A 25,678-nucleotide genomic window follows, 5' to 3' on the forward strand; every position below is an offset into this window, starting at 1 on the left:
TCTTAATGTCCTTGGCTCCCAAAAATGTAACTCATGACACAAATCAAGCTATTTAAAAAATTTAGTTTCATTACGAGTTGTCAGCCAATGAAATGTGAACATCTGAGATGATGCCATGAAATAATTAGTTTCATTAGCTTTGTGAAGAAATGCAGTGTTAATGTCTTCATGTGTCCATTTTTGAAATGTACAGGTACTAAAATTTGCACCTTTATGTGTTTTCTTTCACTTTGAAGCAAAACACAGGTGACCTGAAAGCTATCAAAACTTCATAAACACAAGAACAAGAAAATCCAAATAAAAAAAGAGCACAAAAAATGTACTTCAGAGATAATTTACAAGATGACACAGGGATGACCCTCTGTACTCTCAGGAATGTTGTAAATTGTGTTTCTTTTTCACAGTTTATTAAAAACCAGAGGGAGAGAGACACAGAGACGGAGAGGTGACTCACGGGAAGTCTGACAATGTGCATTTCACCTAAACCTGCACTGTCAAAGTCCAGGGAGGACTAGGCAAATGAGCGCCTGAAATCAAAACAAGTCATACCTGGCTTAGACAATCCAAGAGTGACAAACTGGTATTTAAACTTCCTGAGAACAAAAGCAAAAAGAAAAAATTTGCCTGACAGAAACACATTTCATCTTAAGGAAATGAACCTTTTATGTGAACTATGAAAAAAAAGTCATCTTTTAAGAATCTATGTTGCCAGCCAAACGCTCTCCACACGTTTCTAGAGAGCCTCCAGACATACGCTCTTGATCCCTAGGACATTTACATGGGATTTAATCAACTCTCAGAAGCTCTCCAAGAAGGCTGCCGTGTGGCCTGACTCCTTGGGAATCTGCTTGGCGGAGACAGTCCAATGCTACATGGTAGTTCAAATGGGCTAGTCAAACGTGACTGACTTTCTCTATATGCAAGTAAATGATTTTTGATCGAGTTAATTGAGAAATAAGTCTGTTACTCATGAGGGAGATGGAATGGAGCTCTTCGGCCTAAAAACAGAGGGCTGTTTCCCCAGGAGCTTGGAGGGTGGTAACAAAGTGATTATTAAGTTTACTTGCATGTAATATTTTTGTGTCCATATAGATTAAAAGGTGCTTAACGCTTCTAATTTTGAAAGACAAGGTAGGATCACTGATGAAACCCAAGCAAGGAAGTGGTTCAAGCGACTAAAGAAATGATCTGTACCATCAGCTGAGTCTTTGAAGGAATTGTGCTCAAGACACTGAGGACAAAGAAAACATTGAGGGAAGATAAAAGTACCACAAGATCCAGGCAAGGCTGACCTCCGATCTGGCTGTGCTGCATGGCAAAGAAAGTATCTGCACAATCCCCGAGTCATACCTGATTCAAGAATAAAAGGGGGGACATCTCACCAAGAAGAAACACCAAGGAAGTTGTTTCTAAGAAGCATAAGAAGGAAGACTGCGCGATTACCAACTCTGTTGATATAAACACCATCACTCCTGTCCCTGTGGGCTTGTTATGGGCCCTCCAAAAATACACCTATGCAGATTTTATTTTCCGGAGCATTATACCGTATAATAAAATGCTATCTTTTGAGGAAAAAGAAGGACGTGATCCAACAGTAAACATAAAGGACCATACCAGTTGTAGTAAGAAAAACATGCACTGAAATTCACATAATTGTATTTTTCTTTTACATGCTATGACCCCAAATTGTATTTTCCACAACTGGGATCTGAAACTGGGTCATCTTATCATGACGCGTGATCTTAAAATTGGCTCCAGATTTTATTTTCACATCTAACTGCCTTATCCCAATTCAGAAGGAGAAGAATATCTCCACCCATCCACGCCATGGGCACTCAGTCCTTCCAGCTGGTTCTGACTCTGGGGACACTTTTCCTAGGCAGCTGCTCCTGGGGTACGTGCCATCCTGGCCCCCATTCAAAGGCCCTCACATGGAAAGCTTGCCTTTCTCCTGCCAACCTGGGGGTGCACACGGAGGCGTTGGGTGGGGGCTGCTTTACTTCTGAAATTCTGGGAATTTCCTGCCTCGGAGCTCCTGGTATTAGCTCACATCCTTATGTAGGCGGAAACCAAACAGGCATCATGATCATGTTCTTCGCCATGAGCAACTATAAAAAGCAGATGAGTAAAGAACCCAGGTCACTGAAAAAGATGCAACAATTTGAAACTACTGCTGACTTAGACACTGCAGAGTTCACGCCACATTAGAATAAATTTTAGAAAACATGCTAGCCTTCCATTTGCATACATCTACAACAAAAGGCAAAACCAGTCCTGGCCACATCACGGTGTGTAAGGGACATGGCACGGGTCTGAGCCTGCTACGTGACACAGAAGAACACTGGCGTGACACCACAGGCAGAAAACCTTTCCCAAGTGCTCCACAGACTTGGGCCCAGTGCACGCCAGCCCACCTCTCCCCTTTACCCTGTATACTCCCGGCCCAGTGGCATTGCTCAAATGTACCTCATTCCCTCACTACCTTCAAAGAAACCATTTTTTTCTTTGCAGAATACGCTGTTTTCCTCCCACTCTGCCTCGCAACACACCCTTCCTAGCTCCACTCAGAAGTCAACTTCCCAGGGATCGATTTCTCTGAGTAGATGCCATCCCTTGTGCCCAGTCCCCAAGTCAGATCAGAAGCCTTATTTCTTCCCAACCTCTCACAGATGCCATTACCAAACAGTCACTTGTGAATGATTTTTAAAATGCAGGCCTTTCCCTGCAAGCTTAAGGACAGGGCGAGGACAGTTTCTGTTGTCTTTTGCTATATTCCCCGTATCTAGGCCAGTGCCTTAACTGGCACTCAGCAAGTACTTGTTAAAATGATAAATGTAATTATGTAATTGAGACGAATGTCATTCCTTAAGCCTTTGATACACTCAAGGTAGTTATTGTGGTCCACATTCCGTACCTGAGGAAGCAGGTTTCAGGGCAGAGACATTTCCTAGAGTTCACACAGCTAGTAGGAAGCAGCAGAACCCAGATTTAAAGAAATGCCTGACTCTGAAGCTGATGAATGTATCGCCAGCAAGGAGCAACCTCCCAGCACTATGTCCTCAACAGGGCTTCCTGGGGGGAAGAATTAAGGGGGAAACCATTGATGTTCTCTCCCTACATGGAACTGATTCATTTACACCAACTTCCTGCTTGGGAAACCTATTGGCCTACAACGACTTTACACACGGACTGAGGGGTCGAAGTGTCTTCTCGAACATAAATAAGAGACGGAACGTAAAGAGACACTTACCATGATTCCGGTAAGCAAACAGACTCCTTTCCCACAGTATGTGTTAGGTACCATGTCACCATATCCAATGGAGAGAAAAGTTATTGATATCAACCACATGGCCCCAAGGAAGTTGCTGGTAACATCCTGTTGGTCATGGTACCTGAAAAACAGCAAACAAAGGCAGTCCTTTATGATTAAGCTACAGAATGGCTGCCAAGGGTGGTTTGGTTCAGGCTAGTGAATTCACCAAGCAGCTTCTACAAGGTGCTCAAGGTGGAGATTTTCAAAGGTCACAGTGATAAAGTAAATGGAGATTCGACCTAAGCAATATAAGAGATGCAAGGAAGTTCAACTTTAAAAATCATCTGAAAGAAAAACTATAAAATATGAACATTGGTTTTCTCACGGGTGTAAGTTGATAAATGCACATCTATCTCTGAACCCTGCTCTGGCCTTTGTCCACATCTCTTAATTCCTTGTCACCCACTGATGCGCCCAACTTATGGGACAATATGCCATCGCCCAATCTCACTCCACACCTTTGCAGCAGAAGGGACCGCGCTGTCCCCTTCGCTGGGACTGTCCTTTGCTACCTGTGTTTCCCAATAAGCAGACTGCTAGTATCCTTCACAATAAATTCAAGCGGGAGCCCCTTCTGTCTGCCCTGCTCCCAGGCTCCCTGAGCATCCCAGGTGCTCCTCCGTCATGGCTATATTATGCCTGTCCATCTGGGAGTCCCCCACAAAGACACAACAGGTATCTTTGATTGCACAGTCCCTGCCCAGAACTAGAACCTAACAGAAATAACTGCCTCACCAGTTACTCACAAAGAGCTTGTAGTCGCAAAGAGGGAGAGGGATACGTCTATCCTGATTATTCTTTGAGGTGTCAAGTTTTTTTGTTGAGGAGGGTTTTGTATCAGAAAGAGATAGCCTGTAATGTTTTGCTTGAATTAGCATTGCTCCACAGTAACACTGGCCCTTCACGCCGACACTCCTAACTACCTGCACACAGAGTGAGGCGATGTGATTTCATGCCCTAGAAGAACTTACCCAGGGTGCCTGTTCTGTGTAGTCCTGGGGTCAGAGTGGCCCTCCTCTGGTCCCCATGGCAGCCAGACCCCAGAGTCTGTGCTAGAGGCATTCCTTGGTTTTCACCCAGCTTTAAGATCTTCCCAGATCTCACATACCACTAGTGAGTATGCCTGCAGTCCCCATTCCTTGTTCATCATGCTGATAATTCCATCGCTGGCACTCACTCAGGCCTGCCTTCCAGCCAGGCCTGTGGAGGCAGGGAGGCTGTGCCCTGGCCTGAGCGACAGGGTGGGTTGCGTATATGACCTGCACTGGGCCACTGCATTCCCTGAGCTCGATTTTTCTTTTTCCATCTTCGCCTTTTTGCTAAGACCTCTGCATCGATAACCAGAAGTGCAAAAGGTTCACAGAGTATATGCTTTCCTCTGCAGTGGCCTCTGAGAGTGGAGACCAGCTGGAGAAGACTGAGGTCACCACTTTGGTGCCTTTGTTTCCCTGGCTGGAGAGAGTGAAACCCCAGAGCAAGGAGGAGTGAGGGCACTGCTCTCTCCTGGGAGAAAAGGAACAGTGCGCAGGCAGCCAGCCTTGCTCAGGAGACTGCTGCACGTGGCCGGGGGACAGGAACCTCTCTGCCATTCTCCTCCGGGGAACTGCCACCATGGCCCAGCTGTGGAGTCCCCTCTTCTGAGAATGCTTAGGTACAGAGGCTGTCATTGTCCACAGGGAGGACAAGACGCATAGGATGCTTTTGGGGAGGACAGGTGAGCGCATCTTCCCTGAGAAGCTTGGTTAACTAGCCTGTACCCTGGAGGAGGGAGTGGGAACCAAGCGTACCCCAGCTATAACACGAGCTAGCAGGCCCTGCCAACAGCTCTGGCAGCCTGCGGTGGCTGTGGGATGGGGTTTCCATGGCAGAATGTGGTTTTTATTTCCAACAAGAACTTCTAAGTCAGCTTTGGATTCCAATCCATTCCTGATATCCAGGCTGTCTATAGCATATTCCTTATCAAGCAGTTGCCTAAAACAGTGGCCCGCTTCCCCCGGCATGGGTCTGGGTGGGCCACACCACAGAGGGGGGAACAAAGGCATCCAGGTCTTATTCGATTTTTAATTGTGAGACAAAGTTTCTTCTTAACAAAGACCTGACATATGCAAGAGTTGATGGCCTGAACTCCCTGATGCATATGAAATATCTGATGAGCACCACTGCGTGTCCAGCACTTAACTTGCATTTTTTCATTTTACCCGAATATTTGAAGACACACACAGCCTTTTGCTGAATCAGCTGCATTCTTCACCCTCTCTGTATCAACAAAGTGTCCCCAATCACTAGGCACTTAGAGAGCGTGACCAGGCTGAGTGAAGTCTTATTTACACTTGTCATTTCTATACCGTGAGCGGCCAGAACACACCTGCTCAGCCCATGGTTCTGCTCTGGTAGGCTGACTACAAAGAGGAGTTTGAGATTTCACTCTATAAATAAAGGTCTCTAGGGGCACTTCCACGGCTGGTGCCCACAAGGAAATCTCAGCTTTGGCAACGGGCACAGAGGTCTTTCCAATCTGTTCTTCCAGAAGCACTTTTGACTTGGTTTTCAATGCCCGAAGCAGTCAGTGACTTTGAAAACTGCAATGCCTTCCCTGGAACATTTAGGCAAGGTGACTCCTCTTTAGCTGCTTGTCTTTCATAAATGCACAGGTTTTAAATATGTAAATAAATCTCTCCCATCCTCATTAAACTCTCTGTCAAACACTATCAAGTATTTATGCCATTGTATCATTCAATTAATATTTATTATATGCTCTGCTCATCATTTTGGGTCAGACACTGTAATCCTGTGTTGAAGGGACTAATTAGAAATAAGTATTTTTCTAGTAGTTGGTATTTTAGGGCTTAGGTTTCAAAGGTAAATTATCTTTCTTTGCTTATGAAATACTAAACCTGCCTGAAAAACAGCTCAAAATGGAAAAATAACACTTCATATAATGTTTGTGTTACATTCAGACATACTTAGTTGTGAATAATCAAGGAGAGGTAGATAAATAGGGACCAGGTTAGATACTATTAAAATCATTAAGATTTCTTTTTTTGGCAACTCAAAAACAAATATCAGACTTATCAAGAGAATAATATTATCACTTAAAACACTGCCAGGTATTGAATATATGCCAGATTCACACACACCATTGTGCGTAATTAGTACATACAATTTCAATGGTTAAAATTTTTTAAAACACTTCTTGTAGTAGAAGTTCACTTCACAGTCTTCCTCAGACAATTCCACCTTCCTTCTCCCCAAGGAGAACAATTCTGGGGAAGATAGAAGAAATGACTCACGGGGCAAATTTCAAATTCTGATTAATATCAATATGAACTTTTGCTTAATGAAAAATACATTAAATAAGATAAAAATTAGTGCAAGGAATGCCTCATGATCTCAAACTCTTAAAATAAGGACTTTGGGGTTTGGAAAGATGACTCACTGAACTGTTTTACAAAGCAGTGCATGCTTCTTGGACTTAAAGATTGTGAGATCAGCTTTCAGATTTTCAGAGAAGCAAAATGTTCCTTTTTTGGTTTCCATTCATTTCTTCATTCATTGCTGACTGTGGGTCTACCACTGTTTCTTAAATTGTAAATAAGAATATAGTATTTGTCTATATAGAAAATATAGAACACATGTCTGCAATATTTGTTTACATTAACCAGGAGCCTTCCCAAGGACATCGCTGAACTTCTCTCTCTGAATGAGGCAGCCCTGCCCAGCACTCGTGCCTCGCCCTCAGCACCCATCCGTAAGCCACGGGAGCACTGTGTGCACGAAGGGCTGGTGGATACGCTGCCCTCTTTCATGGCCATCTTTCTCTACAGATGCATTTCCTTCTGTCTGGAAACACCATCCCCCACCTTCCTAGCTCAGATCTGCACTTTGAGAATCTATTTGTCTGTCCCCTTTTCCGGATCCACATAAGGTTTGGTCATGATGGCACCCCAGGCTGGACCACGGGTCCTTTCTCTCTAGGAGCCACTTGTAGATCTCTCTAGAGCCATCACTCAATGTTAACTTGGGTCGAAGACATGTCATGGATAATTTTCCTCATGTAATATAACCCTAGAATCTAACTTACCAAGAATTTGAGGATAAAGACTATGTCTTATTATAATACATCAATGAAAGACTTATTCATTGCTCTATCTTCACACAGAGCTTGGAAGAATATAGCAGGAAATTGTTGTTTATTGAAGTAATTAGTGTGACATTATGAAACATTGCAAACTGACTTGCCCTTGGACACATGCTTGGCCTACAGGACCACATATATAGAGAAAACAAAAGGGGACAGAAATGAGTCTTGCCCATCAATCAACATGAGTCAGAATTGTCACCTTAGGTTCCATGATCTATACATGCAGTCTGTAAGGTACTGTTACACTCTCGAAGAATAACTCAACAATGGAGGTTAACAGCTGGCAAATTATGTTCATTACTCCTTTTCAATTAAACCCTATCATTACTGTAAATGGCAAAAAGATCTCTCAATTGTCAGCTCTGATCTCAAATGTCCACCTCAGTTATAAAGTGAAAGGTATTATGGAGATTTGAATTCATGTCATCAGTCCACCATCAGTTCTCTCTCCTGTATCTACCTTTCTTTCCTGAAATACCACTAAAACGTTAGCAAGACAATAAAAAAAGGTATAAACCCACAAGAACAAAAAGAAAAAGAAAGGAGAAATCAGAGAATGGTAACACGTTTTTCTACAAAAGTTAAGTACATGGGGAATTCTGCTTCCAGTCAAGATGGGACAAGGGATGGATTTAAGCTTCCTCCTGAAAGGACTATAAATCCAGGTGAAAAATTGAAACAATAGTTACAAGACACAGGTTGTCTCGTAACAAAGGGCAGTGGTCCCTCAAAGGTGGTAAACAACCAAAGTGAATCATACATTTGCTCCAACTGAGGAGAGTCTCCAGAATGTAGCTCAGGAAGGGAAGCCAGGCAGAGCCCAGAGGTCTCCCCAGTTTGAGGAAGAGAGCTGGGAATCCAGGGAAGCCAAGAGTTCACACTGCCAAAAACCAAAGAGGGGAGGTCCAGAGTTCGGAAGAGGGGTCTTCTTGATTATTTAGCTCTGTACTAATCAGTTCATGCATGTGAAACCCCCAGGCTCAAGAAGTGGAAGCATTATATTATATATAAAGTGGTACAGTACTACGTGAGGATAGATTATAGTAAGACTGATAATTGAGTTGTAGTATGCCTAAGTATATGGGTATGTATTGAAGAGTAATAAACAATGACCCAATAAAAGATGTAAGATGAAACAATAAGAATAATCCAAAAGGAGGCAGAAAAAGAAACAAGGAACAAAGAAGAGATGGGACAAATACAAAACAAATAGTGAGAGGGCAGATTTACCCATGCATATCTGTAACCACACTAAATATAAATGGCCTCAATACCAACTAAAATGCATAGATTTTCATTGAACCATGGAAGGTTCACAACTTGGAGAAACCAGGTATTGTGCAATGTGAAAGTAAGATCCAAAGCTGGAAACAGAAGAACTGATGATGTCTAAGTATATGGAATGACAGATGTCCAGAAGCCTTCTACTGCCTCGTACTGCCAGGCAGCTGGCAAGAGACAGAGGTTTATTCTCTAGGGACAAGAAGGGGGATTCTGGGCCAATGCCCAGCTAAGGTCAGGAATGATGTTTGGGGCTGAGAACATGGGAATAAATTCAAGTTTCTGAACTGAACAACAGCATTCCTAGTTTCTGTTCTTCACTCTCTTATTCTTAAACCTATATTAGAACTAATACAGAGAAAGAATATTTTTCACTGGAAGAACAGAACAGTTTCAGCAAAAAGACATTCATGTACTAACATCAAGGGCTCCCTAGTGAAAAATACAGTTTTCCATTTATCTGCCCTACAGTGAATCTGAGCAGACAGTAAGCTCCTCTCCCCATAGCTTACAGTTCCCAGTTGAACATGACGGAACAGCAAATGGTCAGCACACATTTGAAGTATACTTTCTATAGAAAAGGTACTGACAAAAAAGGGGAAGGGGAAGAGAAAGGAAGAAAAGGAAAAAGGGAAGGGAGGAAAGACGGTGGAAACAGGAATCTGGAGACAGTGGAGGGTGATGGGGGCAGGACTCCTGAACTCTCTAGGTAATATCATGAAAGACCTAAAGGAAACATGGCATCCATAAATAAGGAACCGGATGCTACAAAGAAGTGCAATAATAAAAGAAGGGGAACATTTTTAAAACTTAAAATTAAAGTGAAAAAAAATAATCATAATACTATTAGAATTTAAATTGGCAGAAATCTCCCAGAAGGTAGAAAAGATAGAAAGAAAAGAGATAAAGAACAAAAAAGATACATTCTCAGAAAATCTGTGCAGAGGGTCAGACAACTGGCTTTCCAGGAGAAGACTGAATGTGGAAGGAAAGAAATGAAAATGTTCTCTCATTTCTTTGGTTTTCCAAGAAAACTGGAAGGCAGGCATCTATAAAGGGAGGTTTTACTTAGTACCTGCATACAGAATAAGAAAAAACCTATGCCAACGGGGGTCACTGTACATTTTAAAATACTAGGAATAAAAAAAAGATATTAAAGAGTTTCAGAAGAGAAAAACAGATCACAACTAAATTTTTTAAATGGTTGCCTCTAACATTACTTGTTTTAGCTGTGTGTGTGCATATGGGCAGGGGTAAGGGGGAGGCAATTTGTTTCTTCCAGATTTGTAGAGGGGAGGGATGGATAATCCGGGAGAAGAACTGAACAGGTGGAGCTCAGGTCCCCTCTATGCTCTGCTTGACCACACGGCAGGGGTATTTGGCTCTCTATGTAGTAAGCACACCCCAGCGGGGGTGACTCTACTACCAGGATAGGAGGGAGCACCTACAACTCCATCTAATTTAGTGGTGAACCAGGGAATCTTTTGGGCAATAGTATAGGTAAGTGGTGGTGTCCAGATCTGCTTTATGTCAGTAATAAAGCTGATATTTTAATGTCTACCAGTTGAAGCCCCAGAGAAGTGAAAGAGGTATGATGTATTACCTCCCACCAAACCCCAACTATGTGCATGAAGCTTTGATTAAAGTAAAAGCAAGTAAAATAAGTGATACAATTAATTAACACAGAAGCATCAAGGAAGTCCCATGAAAGCACACATTCAGATTCAAAGGAGAAAGTGCTGAGTACCAGTGTTTCAGAAAGGAGAGCGACAGGCACACCTGATTTGCCACTGATCGTATCAAAGGCGCTCATCTGCACCTGCATATTCGAATCATCTGGGAAGCATTAAGAAATACTTGCAAAAGACCCTTGCTCAGCCAATTAAACCAAGAACTCTGTGTGTGGGGCCATGACAGGGATTTTTTTTTTTAAAGCTCCCCAGGTGATACTAATGTGTGGTCAAGGCTGAATACCATCTATTAGCCTTATTTCAGGGGATCACTCCATAACATGCTGAACATCTACATGTATAAAGGAACTTTTAGAGGCATTGAGAACATGCAGATGAATAAAAAATAGTAAGCATTCATGAGAAGCTTAAAATGTAAGGGAGAAAATTAACTGCAAGGAATAATAAAGTAATGTACAAATTGTAATAAATGTGAATACAAGAGGTAAAGACAGATCAAGAAAAAGAACATGTATAACAGATTGAAATTAATGACATGAGCATCTAACAATAATAACATTGCCACCTAAAATTATAATCTCAAATTCAGATAAAATATAAAACCCAATAGGTCCAAACACTTTACTAAAAACCTCTCTGAGTAAGACTGCCCTAAAGTGAATCTACTGTAACTGTATGTGTAAAGCTGCTCCATGCATACTTTACCCAAAGTCCTCTCAGGTCCCAGAATTTGAACTACCCCAATCTAAGGGACTTTCCTCCTACTTTTCTTGCCATCACTGAGTCGTGAAAATACAAACATGCCTTTAGGATCTTGGGAATCGAACACAGACCTCCTTCAAAACCAACATTCAAAAGAAAGGGAACAAAGATAGGCGGCGTGAAGCTACCTGTAAAGTCCACCTTCAGTTCAGGCATGAGCCAGTTTGAGTTTGCATTAATTGTATAATCCTTCATTTGTTCTAAGACTTCCTTGAACCAAGAACTCCATGTAAGCAGTGGTCCTCAATCTTAGCAGGCATAATGCCTCTCTCTTAAGATCTGGAAAGGAAATTCATATACTGTAACTTTGATTTCATTTTCCTCCTCTAACGTTGCCCATTTGGAATTTTTTCCTCTCCTCTGTTAATTTTAGAAAAAGTTAAAAAGCTTAGCACTTCTCTTCCCTCCTCTGTGTCTGTGTGTGTGTGTGTTTGAGGGCGGGGGTGGTGGTATTTGTGTAAAATGTCTGATTTGTTTTCATGTATTAACCTTGGCTAATGAGAATTCCATTCACAGTATGGATACAGAAGATTGGTCTCTGGGTAGGGATGATTGGTGGATATGTTCTCAGAGCATAAGCTTCCTATGAAATAAAGCTCAAAGTCCCTTAGGAAAAGAGGGGGGCAATAGAACACAGATGGATTTTCAAATTTGGAGAATTACATTTATCATGTTTCCCTGAAAAGATGACAAAAATGTTTTGATATCTATTATTCATTTATGTATTTTCATTTATGTTTGAATAAGTAAGTTCAAAAATGACTTAACTGTCAATACACTAACAGTCTCGTATCTGTGTAATTATTTAGACCTATACAATTATTTGACAATTATCTATGTTAAAACTGTACAGGAACACAATGGAATCATATTAACATACCCTAAACAGACCTGAAAATACATAGATAGCATTCAGGCTCTTTTTGAAGAAGGGGTTTAGGAAAATATGTCTAGCTCTAGGAGACAGCTTCCAGGTCAGAAAACCGGTAGGCAGTCTGGTGCCTACAAGTGAAGTTGGAGAAAGACCCCCAGGCATATGGACCCATCAGGAGAGACTTCCTTGAACCAAGAACTCCATGTAAGCAGTGGTTCTCAATCTTAGCAGACTTAATGCCCTCTCTTAAGATCTGGAAAGGAAAGTCATATACTGTAACTTATCTATACATATGATTTATAAACCAAAAGTCAATATAATAGAAATAGAACAGAAATCATTTACAAGAATTCAGTATCCAAACAGTAGGGCGGTATTTGCCCAGAAGACCCTAAAGCAGTCAGTTGTGGTACCTGTATGTAAAAGCCCTTGTATGCAATTCAGTCTGATGACAGGGTATTGTTCTGGCAATTCAAGTGCCACAGGGGCACTGTCACAGCCCATGTGATTTTCTGAAATGTGAGAAACTTGGCCAAATTCCAAATAAAACAAATGACAATTTTCCCTCAACTGACAAACTAATAACATTATCTAAAAATTAAGGTATTTTACTATGGTGCAGAAATATTTTATGTTCATATTGAAAATGGATTCATGTCTACACTAAGAGAATTATAAGCAGGTGGAAGTCCAGCAGGTCAGTCCAAGGTCAAGTGGGATGCCGAACAGTTCTTTGTTGGGTGGGATGGTCCCGTGCACGACAGAACACAGAACATTCCTGGTTCCACACCGTGAAAAGCAAAAACCCTTTCCAAATGGTCCCTGGGGGCAGCACTACCCCAAGTGAAACCACTGGCCTAGACGTCAGGGCAGCTGGGACTCCCTAACAGCCATCGGAAAATCTGGAGCCGGCTCCATTTCAACACTTCTGGGGAGCAATGAGGCAGAAAACCTCAGAACTGGGCACAAATTATGCTTCCAGCTGCTGCTGCTCCCCAGGCAATCAAAGAAATACCAGCTTCCAGATTAACGGTATCACCTCGGCATGCATTTCTGACCAAGTTTCTCTTCTCTCCTTGTTTCTTTACTGACTTCCCAACCAGGAGTTATTTTCGTTTTCTGGGGTAACCTCTATTCCTTCAGCTCCTGCCATGTGTCTGGCACCCTGCACACGCTGTGAGCTCCTTCCAGGGGCCTGTGGAGCCTCCCCTTGCTCAGGCCCAAAGATTCCCTTATCAAAAAGCCAATTTTTCACAAACGATTATTATAGTTCATGTCTGATACATGGGCTCTGCTGATGGCAAAGCATGTCTACACTGGCCTGGTGGGCCTGGGATTTAGACGTTCCCACTCTGGTTTTGCCACGGGAGGCAGCTGGCAGGGGCTGAGAAGAGCAGTGGGGCGGGCAGTCACTAGGTGGCAGTGCCACACCAGTTTGTCACCACCACTGCGCGGGGAGCTTGGCCTGACCAGCACGAGTCAGGGCTGTCAGGGGACTTTGCCGGGAATACCTTGGAGTGAAAGCCACCTGCTCTGCGCATCTTGGAAGCAGGGGTTGCTCCTTGTGAGAAACAGCAGAGCCGATACAAACAGTCTCACTGCCACACGCAACAGCCCTCAGGTGTCACCAACAAGCATCTCCTGGGGAGGGAGGGGCTGGGAGAGAGAGTTTCTGTGCGCGTGTGCATGTGTACAGACTCCATAGAACCAATCTAATGCAGATCTGAGGCAGCGACATATATTTCCATTTGACCCCACTGATTCTCTCGATCAAAGACAGGACCTTATCTCCTAAACCTGTAAGAAACAAACAAACAATCCCTGTGAAGTTTTCTAACTATGCCATGTTGGGATTGAACCAGCATCTGCAGATATAAATAAGGGTGCTGTTTACTTTCTCTGAGGTGGATCAGGGAAGGGCTGCTCTACACAGAAAAGCCGTGTTCCCCTCAGCTCCGTGTGCCCCAGAGTTGTGTCTAAACTTCTGAGCCTCCCTCTCCTCTGACATGAGGGCTGAGGGTCACACCACCTGCCTCAGGGTGGCTCTGAGCCCTGAGGTAACGAAGGCCTGTCCAAGCGCCCCTCTTCAGTCCATGAAGATGGTGTCTGTGTCCTACACGGGGCAAAGCCTTCCTACTTGGGTGACAGTGGACACACCCAAAGTCACTCCTCTTGTGAGCCTACCACAACAAGTGGTGAGGCGGCACACGCGAGGGCTTTCCTGAGCACATGTAGCTTTTGGTTTTGCTCCTGGACCCGCCTCTTGGTGTTGGGTTCAGCCGGCCTCGCCCACAATCTTCTGTCGCTGTCACTGAGCACAGTGACTGGCACCAGAAAGAAGCTGGAGAAAGTTAGGAGGCAGGAGAAGCGGTTAAGTCAGGAGCTATCTTGGCGTGAGGGTCTGTCAGCCCATATAATAAGGAGAGTAGGAAGAAGGCAGGAGGTTCAGCAACAAGATGTCCAAATAAAGAAAAAGAGAAAGGAAAAGCTGCCCATCTTTCCGGGCAGTCCTGTCCTGCCTCCTGAGCTCCCCCTTCCATCCACACCGTAGCCCATTGTCAGCCGGGCAGGGGGCGGGGGAGGCACATTCATGTGTCTAGTACCTCATGCGTTCCTGAGAGATTTTGACAGGGCTTCTGTTCAGGGCTTTCAGTCAAATGAAAAAGAACATTCCCCAACAATCTAAATCAACCCAGCTCTAAGGGGCCTCACTGACAGTAGGCAATTATCAGGAATTGATTCTCCATCTTCAATTTTCAAAACAGAGCAAATTAAAAAATTCCTCCTTGGAAGATACGATGACAAGAAGTTTTGGGCTCCAGCACACAGCTCCAGACTGTGCTCCTAAGGAAACAACGTGTTCTTGAACTTCATTTTATTCCTGAGAGAGAGGAGAAGCCACAGGTCAGAAAACTAAGCCACCAAACCAAGGGAGCAGAGAGGGCTCCCAGGGACAAAGAGCCGCAGGTGACGCCAGCAAGGCTGAGTAGGTCACAGATTTTCTGAGATCATCATGTGCAAGGTTTCCCACTCCAGTTCTAACATGTGGTCTTCGAGTGCCAGCAGCATGTTGCCTGATTCTGCAGGGGCAGCTAAAATACAGACTGCAGTGCCAAACTTCAGGAACTGCGTTAACACACAGGCCCAGGGTGGTGAGCAGGAACCCATGTGGGGAGGAGAGCTTCCTCAAACCCAACCCCAAGGGTTTATCAATCCCAGAAGATGGAAAATCCTCAGAGGTCTGCACTGGAAACAGTACATTTTGTTAAGCCCAGAAAACATATTGTTACACAAGCAAAAAATAAAAGAGGAAAGAAGACAGAGGCCCAAAGTGATGACAGTGAGTAAAGAAATAGGGGAAATCACTGCAATTAAAACTCTGGGAAAATGTACATGGGATTATTGGAGAAAAATCACTACACAAGCCATGAAAACGCAAACGCCTTAGACTCTAGCCAACCTGCTAATAACGGAGACAAATGGAAACAGCCTCGCTTTCCATCACGCACGAATAGAGCACACAGCTCCCACGGGGTCCTACTGGGGTCTCCAACTACACCAGAGAAAGAAAAACAGGCCAAGATAAGCCAACTGGAAATTTTTTCATTATTCTTCAGTGTTTAGTATTTTAAGGATTTTAAATGGCCATCAAAATACTTCCCAGCTGAATGTGCATCATCTGCAGGAGGAAGGCAGGCAGAGCACCCAGTGAAAGCGGGCTACCACTTGGCTCACCAAACGCACCGAGGAAATGGTTGTCTGCCGATACCAGGTAGGACAGACAGTTTTCCTCAAAGGATCATGATTTCAGCTTGCTGACTCGGTGAGATTAACTTTTTTACACAGAGAACTCAGGAATCAAAAGAAATACTGCGAATGGAAGACTGGATGGAAAACGACCTCTGCCCTTGGGCTGTTTGCAGGTGCCCAAAAACCATCAAGGATCAGAATTAGAGCAATGAAACCAACGCATGAGTTTAAGCTGAGTTGTGTAATGCGGGTCAGTCGCCTCATCAAGTAGAGCCACATGGCAATGATGTGATCTTTGTGAATTCTACTCCTGTTAAACTGTACAAACCAAATGTATTACCACGCCAGAAACATTTCCTCTCATTAAAAAGACAAAATTAGGCTTAAGATTAGGTTTAGCCAAGTCCTCAGCCAGATGCAAGGGCTGGATCTAAAAGCACAGAGTCCTCTGCATGGTGCACTTAGATGAGAAAGGGTTAGCCATGCAGGTGAAAGTCAATCGATCCACACCGCTTCCTCTTGCATACCAAATCAGGGTAAGGATTACTGTGGACATTGCTTGGTGACAATAGGGTGCCCCAGGGGATAAAGTATTTGACTGTGTTCTACATAGACTTTGAGACAGCTTATAGGAAATATCTGACCTGAAAATATACGAATTAGAGCAGGAAGTATAAACTATAGCACCATCCGAAAAGAACTTTCTGCCACAGTTATGAAAATGTTCTGTATCTGTGCTGTTCAGTGCAATAGCCACTGGCTACACATTCCTACTGAGCACTCAAAATGTGGCTAATACAAATGAGGAAGTGAGTTTTTTATTTTATTTAATTTTAACCAATTTAAAATTAAAATTGAATAGCCGTGTGGGGTGGCTGGCTGCCATATTGGACAGCAAGGACCAGAGGAGGCCACGTTGTAGCAGGAGAGCCACAGAACACACAAAATCATACCTTAACAGCACAATGATTTTAATTCTGCCATAACATTCACTCTGGACTCTCTCTCTGCCTAAGTGAAACGGGATGAGGAAGTACAATACATTCCCTGACTTCCGGGCCCTTCAGCTATGAACACATTGACACAATATTCTATGCTCTGTTGTCATTTGGTTGCTTACTTTGTTGTTATGCTTCATGGGTAAAGAAGTCTTTAAAAGAAATACATTGCATTTTGATTAACTTGTGTATATTCACTCATTGAGACAAGCAATGCTCCCCTAGTTCTCAGGCAGATGGGACCAGGTGCTGGGCCAGTCCTTGTACCCAGCGGTTCTAAAATCCACAGTGAGGAAAGGATTACCTTAATCTCCACAGGCAGGCAAAGCACCCCTGCTCTTCCTGTCAGGCCTGCACTGGCCACTTCCCGTGATCCTGCCCACACTGCGGAACACAGCTGTGCCCAAGGAGGGGTCCACAAAAAGGTCATGCAGAGGAGGTGCCCTCTGGGTTGGGCACTTTGCAAATCCACCAACCCGAACACCAGGGGACTTCTCTCATGATCAGCATTCAAACTGCTCACTGGCACCCACTGAAATATGACAGAAGTGGTGTCCAGTTCATGTATTTACAAGATAATTTTGTATGTTGTTTGGTGATATGTATATTGATAATAAACTAGAAAAAAATCATGGGAATGGGTGCAGAGATGACCTTTTATACTCTTGTGTCTTTTGATGTATGTGAACGTATTTCAAGACAGATGTTTCCATGGTGTGAATATTATGCAGCTGGTTGGCTTCCACAGAAACAGTTTTGAAGCAGTAGATGGACAGCAGCGTGGCCCACATGGCTTCATTTCACTCCACTTAATTAAATTAAAATGTTTGCTTCTTAACTTGTATATTTTACTTACAAATAACATTTTTATGAAGTCTCTCACTGGTATAAAGGCAGCTGAACACTGCATAAAAGTGCTGACTTCTAAACTTAAATAGGGGCTCAGGGAAAACTGCCATGCATTTTTTTTAAGTCAGTGGAGATAAGGTACATTATAGGGCAAATATTAAGGATTTATTTGATTCTCAGTTTACACACTCACACACACAATTACTAGTATAAAGGATGCTTATCCTGCAATCACTTGACAGGTGTCATTTTATATATTGTCCAGGGCATATCTTTCAAACCCACAAGCTTATATATATATATGTGTGTGTGCGTGTGTGTGTGTCTGTGTGTGTGTGTATTAAAGTTTATATAAGTTTATATTAAAAGACATAAACATATATATTAAATAAATTTAAAAACAGATACACAAAAGCTATGTTACTACCACATTCATAGCTGTAATCTCCACTGTATACAACTCAGGAACCATCTGACCCTGGTTTTCTGAGACTGACCGGCAAGGACACTTGGTGGCCTTGCTGTAGTGGCTTAGGAACAGAACATAATGAGATAATGAAGGTACACGCTGTACAAGACATGTGCTTGCTGCGGTGTAAGGCACAAGGTGGGAAACAATTTCAGGGGCTACTTTAGGGGTGGCTGGGAGGATCGGTGGGCTTCCTTCACTCCATGTCCGAATCCCTTGAGTCCGTGGAGAGACAAGCACAGCGTTGCCTTAATGACTGGGGGGGCGCGGGGGGGGGGGCGGTGCACGCAGACCCATTGGGAGGTCAATGCAGTGCCCAGATACAAATGGCACTATTTCTGATCAGTACCGCCTACGCAGCTCACGCTCTCTCCCCAGGCCTCTCCCCTGTTCAGGGTATCTCGCTGCTCCAGGTCAGAGGAGTTGGGGTCACCTTTATGCCTCATCACTAAAACCAAAGAGCCATGACATTTTGGTACATTTGCTTCAAAAATGTCCCTAAATGAGCTGTTTCTTCTCAGTCTGGCCTCTGCTGGCCTCTCCAGACTTGCTCCTCTCAAATTGCATTCTAAACTGTAAACTTGCAAACTTGCATTTCAGTTCACAAGGTATATGCTGCTCTCACCCTCCAGGCTTCTGCACATGCTGCCCTGTCCTCTCATACTTTAATCCCCCCCTTAGCCTGGCTTCTAGCCCTTCACATCTTATCTGCAAAGTCATTTCTTACCAGTTTTCTCTCCACTCCTCCTGAGTGGCTGGGTGTGGGCTTCCACATGCTGTCTGCACTTAGCCTGGCTGCACATTTCCTGCTACTTTCCTTGGGGCGCACACTGTGCTTGTTCAAAGCTACATACATGAGTGTTGCATGGGAGATGCTTAAAAAGTAGATGTGTAGTGAATGAGTAAGTGAAGGAGTCCCATATCCACCACTGGATTCTGGGGCTGAGCGGATGGAGGTCAAGCCAATTGCAACAGACCTTTCCCCAGCCTCCCAACCTCCTCATCTCTGATCCCTCTCTTTGCAGCCTCCTCCTCCCCCCTGTTCCTGAGTTACCTTTCTAAAACATAAATCTAACAATGTGACCTTGTCTCTTAGCCTTGGTTGGCTCCTTTCTTTTAAAAGGTCCCATCTCCTTAGTGTATATCCAAGGCCATTTACAGTTTGGACTCAACCTGGTATTCCAGTCATTTCTTCCAAACACCAGCTACATGTTGAACTCTGCTGTCTTGTCCCTTGGCTTTTAATTGTCCTTAGCTCACTTCTCCATCTTCAGTACATGTCCCATCTGAGAGTTATTTCCTACTTTCCTGAGGCACAAGTCCATGCAGACATCACAATATTTGTGCTAAATTCTAACTTTATTTTGTTACTTTTGTCTATTTCACTGGTCATTGAGAAGGCAAGAGGGACAGGGTATTCTCTGAAATGCCGTGGACTTGCTCAATAAGTAAAAGTCCAATAAATGTTTGTATAATGAATTACAAGCAGCCAAAATCTTACAATGCTGATCACTAACAAAATGTCAATAATGGAAATTATTTGCTTTATTGTTGGCTTTTATTTTATATATATATTTATACATATAATATACATATAATTGAAGCAGAGTTCATTGAAGTTATTTGCTATAAATAGGAACATAAATGCAGGATACATCAGACTTACAGTTGTATTTTTGGCATGTAGCCAAATAGTAAGAAAAATATATTACTTCTAATAATGTCCACACTCCTACTTACAGGCTTTTATACTTCTGTGTTGGGATATATTACAACTATGTGAGTCTCAACTTTAACAAATTAACAAAATTTGGTGAATTCAAAGAAAACCTACATCTTATATTAGCTTTGGTTCGAAAATTCTTAACGTAGCAAGTTAACTGAAATTATTATTAACACCTTTCCCAAGGATAAAAGGATAAATTCCTCAATATAGTAGAATACTATATATTTTAGGAACTTGGCAATTTGCAATTCTTGTGTTTTTGTTCTTTTTTTAACTTTTCCCTTTGATTTTAACTCTAGAAGAAAGATGTTTCTTATATAATCCCAATGAAGCCACCCCTAATGATTCCAAAACTCTTTCCATATGTGAACAAGGAAGATTATGTGACAAAATTCTAGAAATAGCCCAGAAGACTTACACACTGAAGCAGAAAACAGACTTTAAAGCAACCGCTATTACTATATTAACTGCCCCAAGTTACCACCACATATGTGTGTCACAGACAGGAAGATGCCTCAGTTCCAAAGGGTCTAATGATGACCAACTCCAGACAGAAGGTAACCCAGGGCTCTGCAGCAGTGAAGCAGTTGATGAGTCTGGGAAGTACCAAAGTCACCTGATTCTAATGGCAATCAACAAAACAACTTATTAAATAAAACAAGATATACCCATACAATGGCAAAATAGAAGAACAAAAATACCCTCTCTGTCACTTCCAATTTGGAGAAAGAAGATTGGAATACACTGGTGACTAAAACTTACATTTATTATTCCTGCAATTTTTCTCCATATAGTCATTGTCTAGCTTCCTCATGCTTACGGACTGATAAATGGATTTTAGAAGCCATCCAGCTCAACTTCTCATTTACTAGCTGAAGAAACTAAGGCCTGGGAATGTGCGCTGACGGTCAGGTGAGAGGACTACTCATCAGCAGACAAGAGTTACAATCCAGGTCTCTTTCCAGCCACACTCTTAGGCTCCCGTCCTGAGTAAATCGGAGGTTTGCCATCTGGCATCCAGGTTTCCAACTTGCCACCCGTGGATCTATTTTATGTGCCTTCAAGATTATTTCTACTATAAAATTTTTAAAAGCTTCTAAAATCAGTACCCGTCATTAAGCTGCTTTCCTGAGAGCCCTTGAGGGCAGAAAAATAATTTTAGTAAAAGCCACTTATTCATAAGAAATTAAATATTTTATGCAATGGATAATTGAGATCCTTGTGTTCTTGTTCTTTTTAAACTCTTCAATTTGATTTAGTCTAGGGGAAGCAAGACATTCCTTACATAACCCCAAGGAAGCAGCTCCTAAGGATTCTAGAGTTCCATCTCCATGAGAACAATGAACATTATGTGACCAAGTGCTGGAAAAAATCTCCAAGACTGCCACTGAGGCAATAAAACTTAAAATCAACTGTTAGTCCTGTATTAAAAGCCCCACATTTTCAGCACTTAGATAAGCTGTCATTCTCTTGCAGAAAACACTTTAAAAACCTTATGCTGGCCTTTGGGGCTCTTTAAATGAGGTTCCAGTCTGTCCTTCTGACCTTATCCTCACACACTGTTTTCAAACAGCACTGCTAACTTGTATTGTATATCCTCTGTTCAACTTGTCCTACTTATCTCTCCTGGTTCACAACTGTTTCATATTCTTTAGATCATATTCAAATGATACTTATTTCATAGGACCATAGCATTTTCTGTCCTCTTCCCAACCTGCATTGTTGTTACTGGTGCACATCTTCGAGCTATTGGTCGAGATTGGGAGGCAGGAGACCGAGCTATTGGTTGAGACTGAGACCCCGGAGGCAGGTCCCTGGTCGGAGTCTTCTCTAATTGCCACCACTAGCCCTGGTGGCATCTGGCAAGGTGAACTTCCGATCATTGCCAAATAACCGAGTAACCTTCTTTATCAAACATGTTTACTGCTTCTATGTTTTTTCAACAATTCACTACATAAATGTCCCTGTCTTCTGAACTTGACTACATAAAGCTTTTTTCTTCATGACAAAAATTGACTCTATTTGACTCCAGATATTTGTCCTGCTATAATAGTGACACTGCATGGGGGAGAGGCATTTGCCCCCAAATGAAACAGCACTGTCTATGATTTCCAACGTAGTACCTTTTTACTGTTTTGTTTATCCGATTCTCATTCACCAACTGTTGTTATTCCTACTCCAATGGCTTCCTTCCTGTTCAATTTGTGGATATTGGAAAATAGGATTCCAAGCTGCACTAAAATATTGTCTCATGAAAGTGCTCACTAGGACCACCAATTATTTTTTCTATGAATCAAGCACATCAGAGATTTAATACCTGTATTTTGGCTACTTATTGACACTCTCAATTCTTTGGTAGTTGAGTTCTGGAAAGATGGGCTGTTGGATAATGGGCCACTGGAGGGAAAGTGAGGAGACTCTTTTATGAATCTGTCATACATGGGCACCTATACATTCTATCATGAAGGCATATTTGTGATAGCCTGAGTTAAAAAATACAGAATGATGTCATCATAAGAAAGATCCTGTTTTGTTTTGAAAATTTTCCATATTGATACACAGTTTAGAAGGATATAAACCCCATGTTATTATTTTTTTTACACAGGAAAAAGTTTTTGCTACAGAAAACATTGGTTAGTGCCAGGGTGTAGAAAGGCTAAAGGGGAGGATTTTTAGTTTAAATTTAGTTACCTTTGGAGTTTGAATTTCTAGCTTCTCTGCAATGTTGTCCAAGAACATGGACTCTACATTGATCCTAATTCTAAGAAATCTGTTGAGACATGTTTCACACGGATCATATATGACCAATTATTGGAAAAGAATATGAATGCTAGAAAGAAACATATAATTGCTAATTGTTGGCTTCAGGGCTCAATATATGTATATTAGATCACATTTGTTAATTGTCTTAAATCATCTATATTCATGCTAACTTTTTATTTGCAATGTCCATTAAATGCTGAGCTGTATTAATTTTCCACTATGATAATGGATGTCTAAATTTCTGGTCATAATTTGCTCACTACCTTATTTTATGCAATTGAAGCTATATAGTTAGATATATACAGACAAGTGTAGAATTATTGTATCTTTCTGGTGAATTGTACCTTTGCATTATGTGATGACCTTTTTTATTCCTAACAAAGCTTTTGCTTTAAAAGACTACTTTTATCTGATATTAATGCAATATGAACCTTTTTTGGTTAGTATTTGCCTACTGTATCTCTTCCCAATTTTTTATTTTTCATTCCACTCATGAACTAAACCTTTTAGATATATCTCTTGCAAACTTCATATAGGTAGAACTTAAAAGAAAATTAATAATCTTACTTATTGTGATTACTAGTGTCTGTGGGTTCTATCATATTATTTTGAAATTTATAATTGTCCTATCTGTTAAATGTTTCCTCCATACCACACATTTTTCACCCTATTTGCTTGGAAGTTATACATTCTAGTTTTATTATTTTATTGGTTATCCTCATAACTTCCAAAAAAGACATACTTCACTTTAGATTTAGTCAATAACACCCTTTCCCCATGAGAGGTACATGACCCAGGGAGGGCTTAAATCCAGTCTTTCCTGAAGGATATTCTTTAGAAGTCCCTTTAGGGAGGATTTGTTGGTAGTAAATATCCTCACTTTTTGACTATCTAATGATGCCATTATTCTGACCTTGTTTTTAAATGAAATTTAGGTAGGTATAGAATTCTAGACTGACAGTTACCTTCTCCAGTTCTCTAAAGATATGTCACTACCTTCCAGCTTCTGCATGTCTACCTACATAGGAATAACAATCAGCGTGACAAGTTTTTCTTTTTCTGATTCCTTTAAAAATCTTTTACTTGAGGTTCTGTAATCTTACTACAATATGTGCACATGTAGATTTTCTCTTCTTTATTCTGCTTGGGATTTGTTGGGCTTCCTGAAACTGAGGAGTCATATGTCATCAATTTTTAAAAATCCAAAACCCCATTCCCCATGTTCATTATTTTCCTTTTCCAGAATCTAATCTGAGATACTTAAATCTTCTCATTGTATACATGGTGCCTGTTCATTTCTTTCATATTTTCTATCTACATCTAGAGATGAGAAAAATTTGAGAAACATTTCTTTATCTCGAGCATCCAGTTTACTAGTTCCTTATGAATTAGCTGTGTTTATTCTGCTACTTAGTCTATATGGAGACTCCTTTTAAAGTTTTTCCTGATCTTTTTGATAGTATATTTGTTTTATGCTTTTGATGTGATCTTCCTTTAATCAGTTTAGACATTTTTTTCCCCACTCGCATATGTGAAGCTCTGTGGGGCAAGGTGTTCAGTTTCTCTGTTTGTTATTTCTGCTTAGTCTCTTGATGGTTTATGCCCTTCCATCCTGCAGCCTTGGTTGGCTGGTGGGGGTGGGGGATGATTTATGTCTTATTGCAGGAAAGACATCCTGTTGGACCGGGGTTGTGTTCTGTCCTGCAGAGATTCGAGTTTGATTTTGCCAGGAGATTCAGGGCATTTATCTATTGGGGATTTAAACGATGGCTTCTCTACATGTGGTAGTGTAGATTCAGTGGTGTGAGCAGGCCTGTAATTACACATACTTTGGGGAGCCCACTCTCCTCTCCCAGACCCACTGCGCACACCCACCACCCACACTGGGAGACAGGTATGTCTTTGGTAGGTTTCCTTCTGCAGTGGAAGATTGGAAATTTATTGTCTACACTTTCACTGAAGGTATATCTCCCTAGAGCAGTGTTGTTCAAACTGATGTCAAGTCCCATTAGTAGACAGTGAAATCAATTCAGTGCTGTGGTTCTCAACCTTGGCAGTGCATTAGAATTACCCAGGGAGCTCTTAAAACTCTGACTCCCAGGCCACAACCCAGGAACAATTAAATCAGACTCACAGAGGGTGGGGCCAGCAATGTATATTTTTATAGTTTCTGGGTAACCTGGATGAGCAGCCAAGATCGAGGACCACCATCTCGATCAGCATTTTACAATAAGAAACAGTGGAATACAGTAGAACAGAGAGTTCATTAACATTGATCCTCAGAACTGTGCAAGTTGCTACAAATCCTGCTTTTCAGTGGTATGTGGGTGGCTATGTATCATGTTCTAATATCAATTATTCCTTACTATGGTTTTCCCTTAAAAAAAAAAAAACTAAGAAAGTTAAGCCTCTTGGCTTACCAAGATTAGAAACTGTCCTCAGAATGGTTGAAGTGTGAGAAACAGTTTATTACCTGCATCCTTACTGCATTTTTTCTTTTTTGCATGTGGAGATTCCCCTGACTTCATTTATTAGACATTCAGCTATGCATTTCCATTTTATCTGTGTTTTGCCAAAGGTTAACCGGGATATCAAATCTACCATATTGCTGCATATGGAATTCCAGATTTCTTTATAGACTTCTGTTTTCTTTGAAGTTTATTCAAAAACATGCACTGTAAAGTCTACATTAATTTTACACTTAAAATGCATTGTAATTATACCCTGTTGATATTTACATGTCCTACAAAGACAGCACTGAAAATTACTAAGCATGCTTTTCCAACAAACCCATTGCAGCATGCAGGCTGTCGTATATGTATCTGCAGAAAGGGACTCTTCAAGGTCAGGGCTTTGAAGTTTTTGTTGTTCTGTTCACAAGAGCAACAGGAGTTTTCAGACAGGGAAGTAGCAGAAAACAGCCAGAATTCAAAGGAAGGAATGGGGCAGAATTTCTTTTGGACCAAGTGCTAAAGTAAGATGGTCAGTGAACAGAGGGCTCATCTGAAGCATGGAAACTTCTCCCACCAAAGCAGGACAAGGGGAGGCATCAGAGACTGTG

General features: G+C 41.9%; 1 protein-coding gene across 7 annotated transcripts in view; it reads right to left on the minus strand.

Moving 5' to 3' along the window:
• The window catches only part of KCNN2 (potassium calcium-activated channel subfamily N member 2), a 338,557-nt gene that overhangs the window by 26,383 nt on the left and 286,496 nt on the right, over window positions 1–25,678 (minus strand). For all 7 annotated transcript variants that reach the window (XM_037020058.2, XM_037020057.2, XM_073222173.1 and 4 more), the window contains one exon: window positions 3,251–3,392. In XM_037020058.2, the coding sequence (XP_036875953.1) occupies window positions 3,251–3,392 (142 nt within the window). The remainder of the gene's footprint in view (window positions 1–3,250; window positions 3,393–25,678) is intronic.

The sequence above is a fragment of the Manis javanica genome, chromosome 14 (assembly GCF_040802235.1).
Source record: "Manis javanica isolate MJ-LG chromosome 14, MJ_LKY, whole genome shotgun sequence".
NCBI lineage: Eukaryota > Metazoa > Chordata > Mammalia > Pholidota > Manidae > Manis > Manis javanica.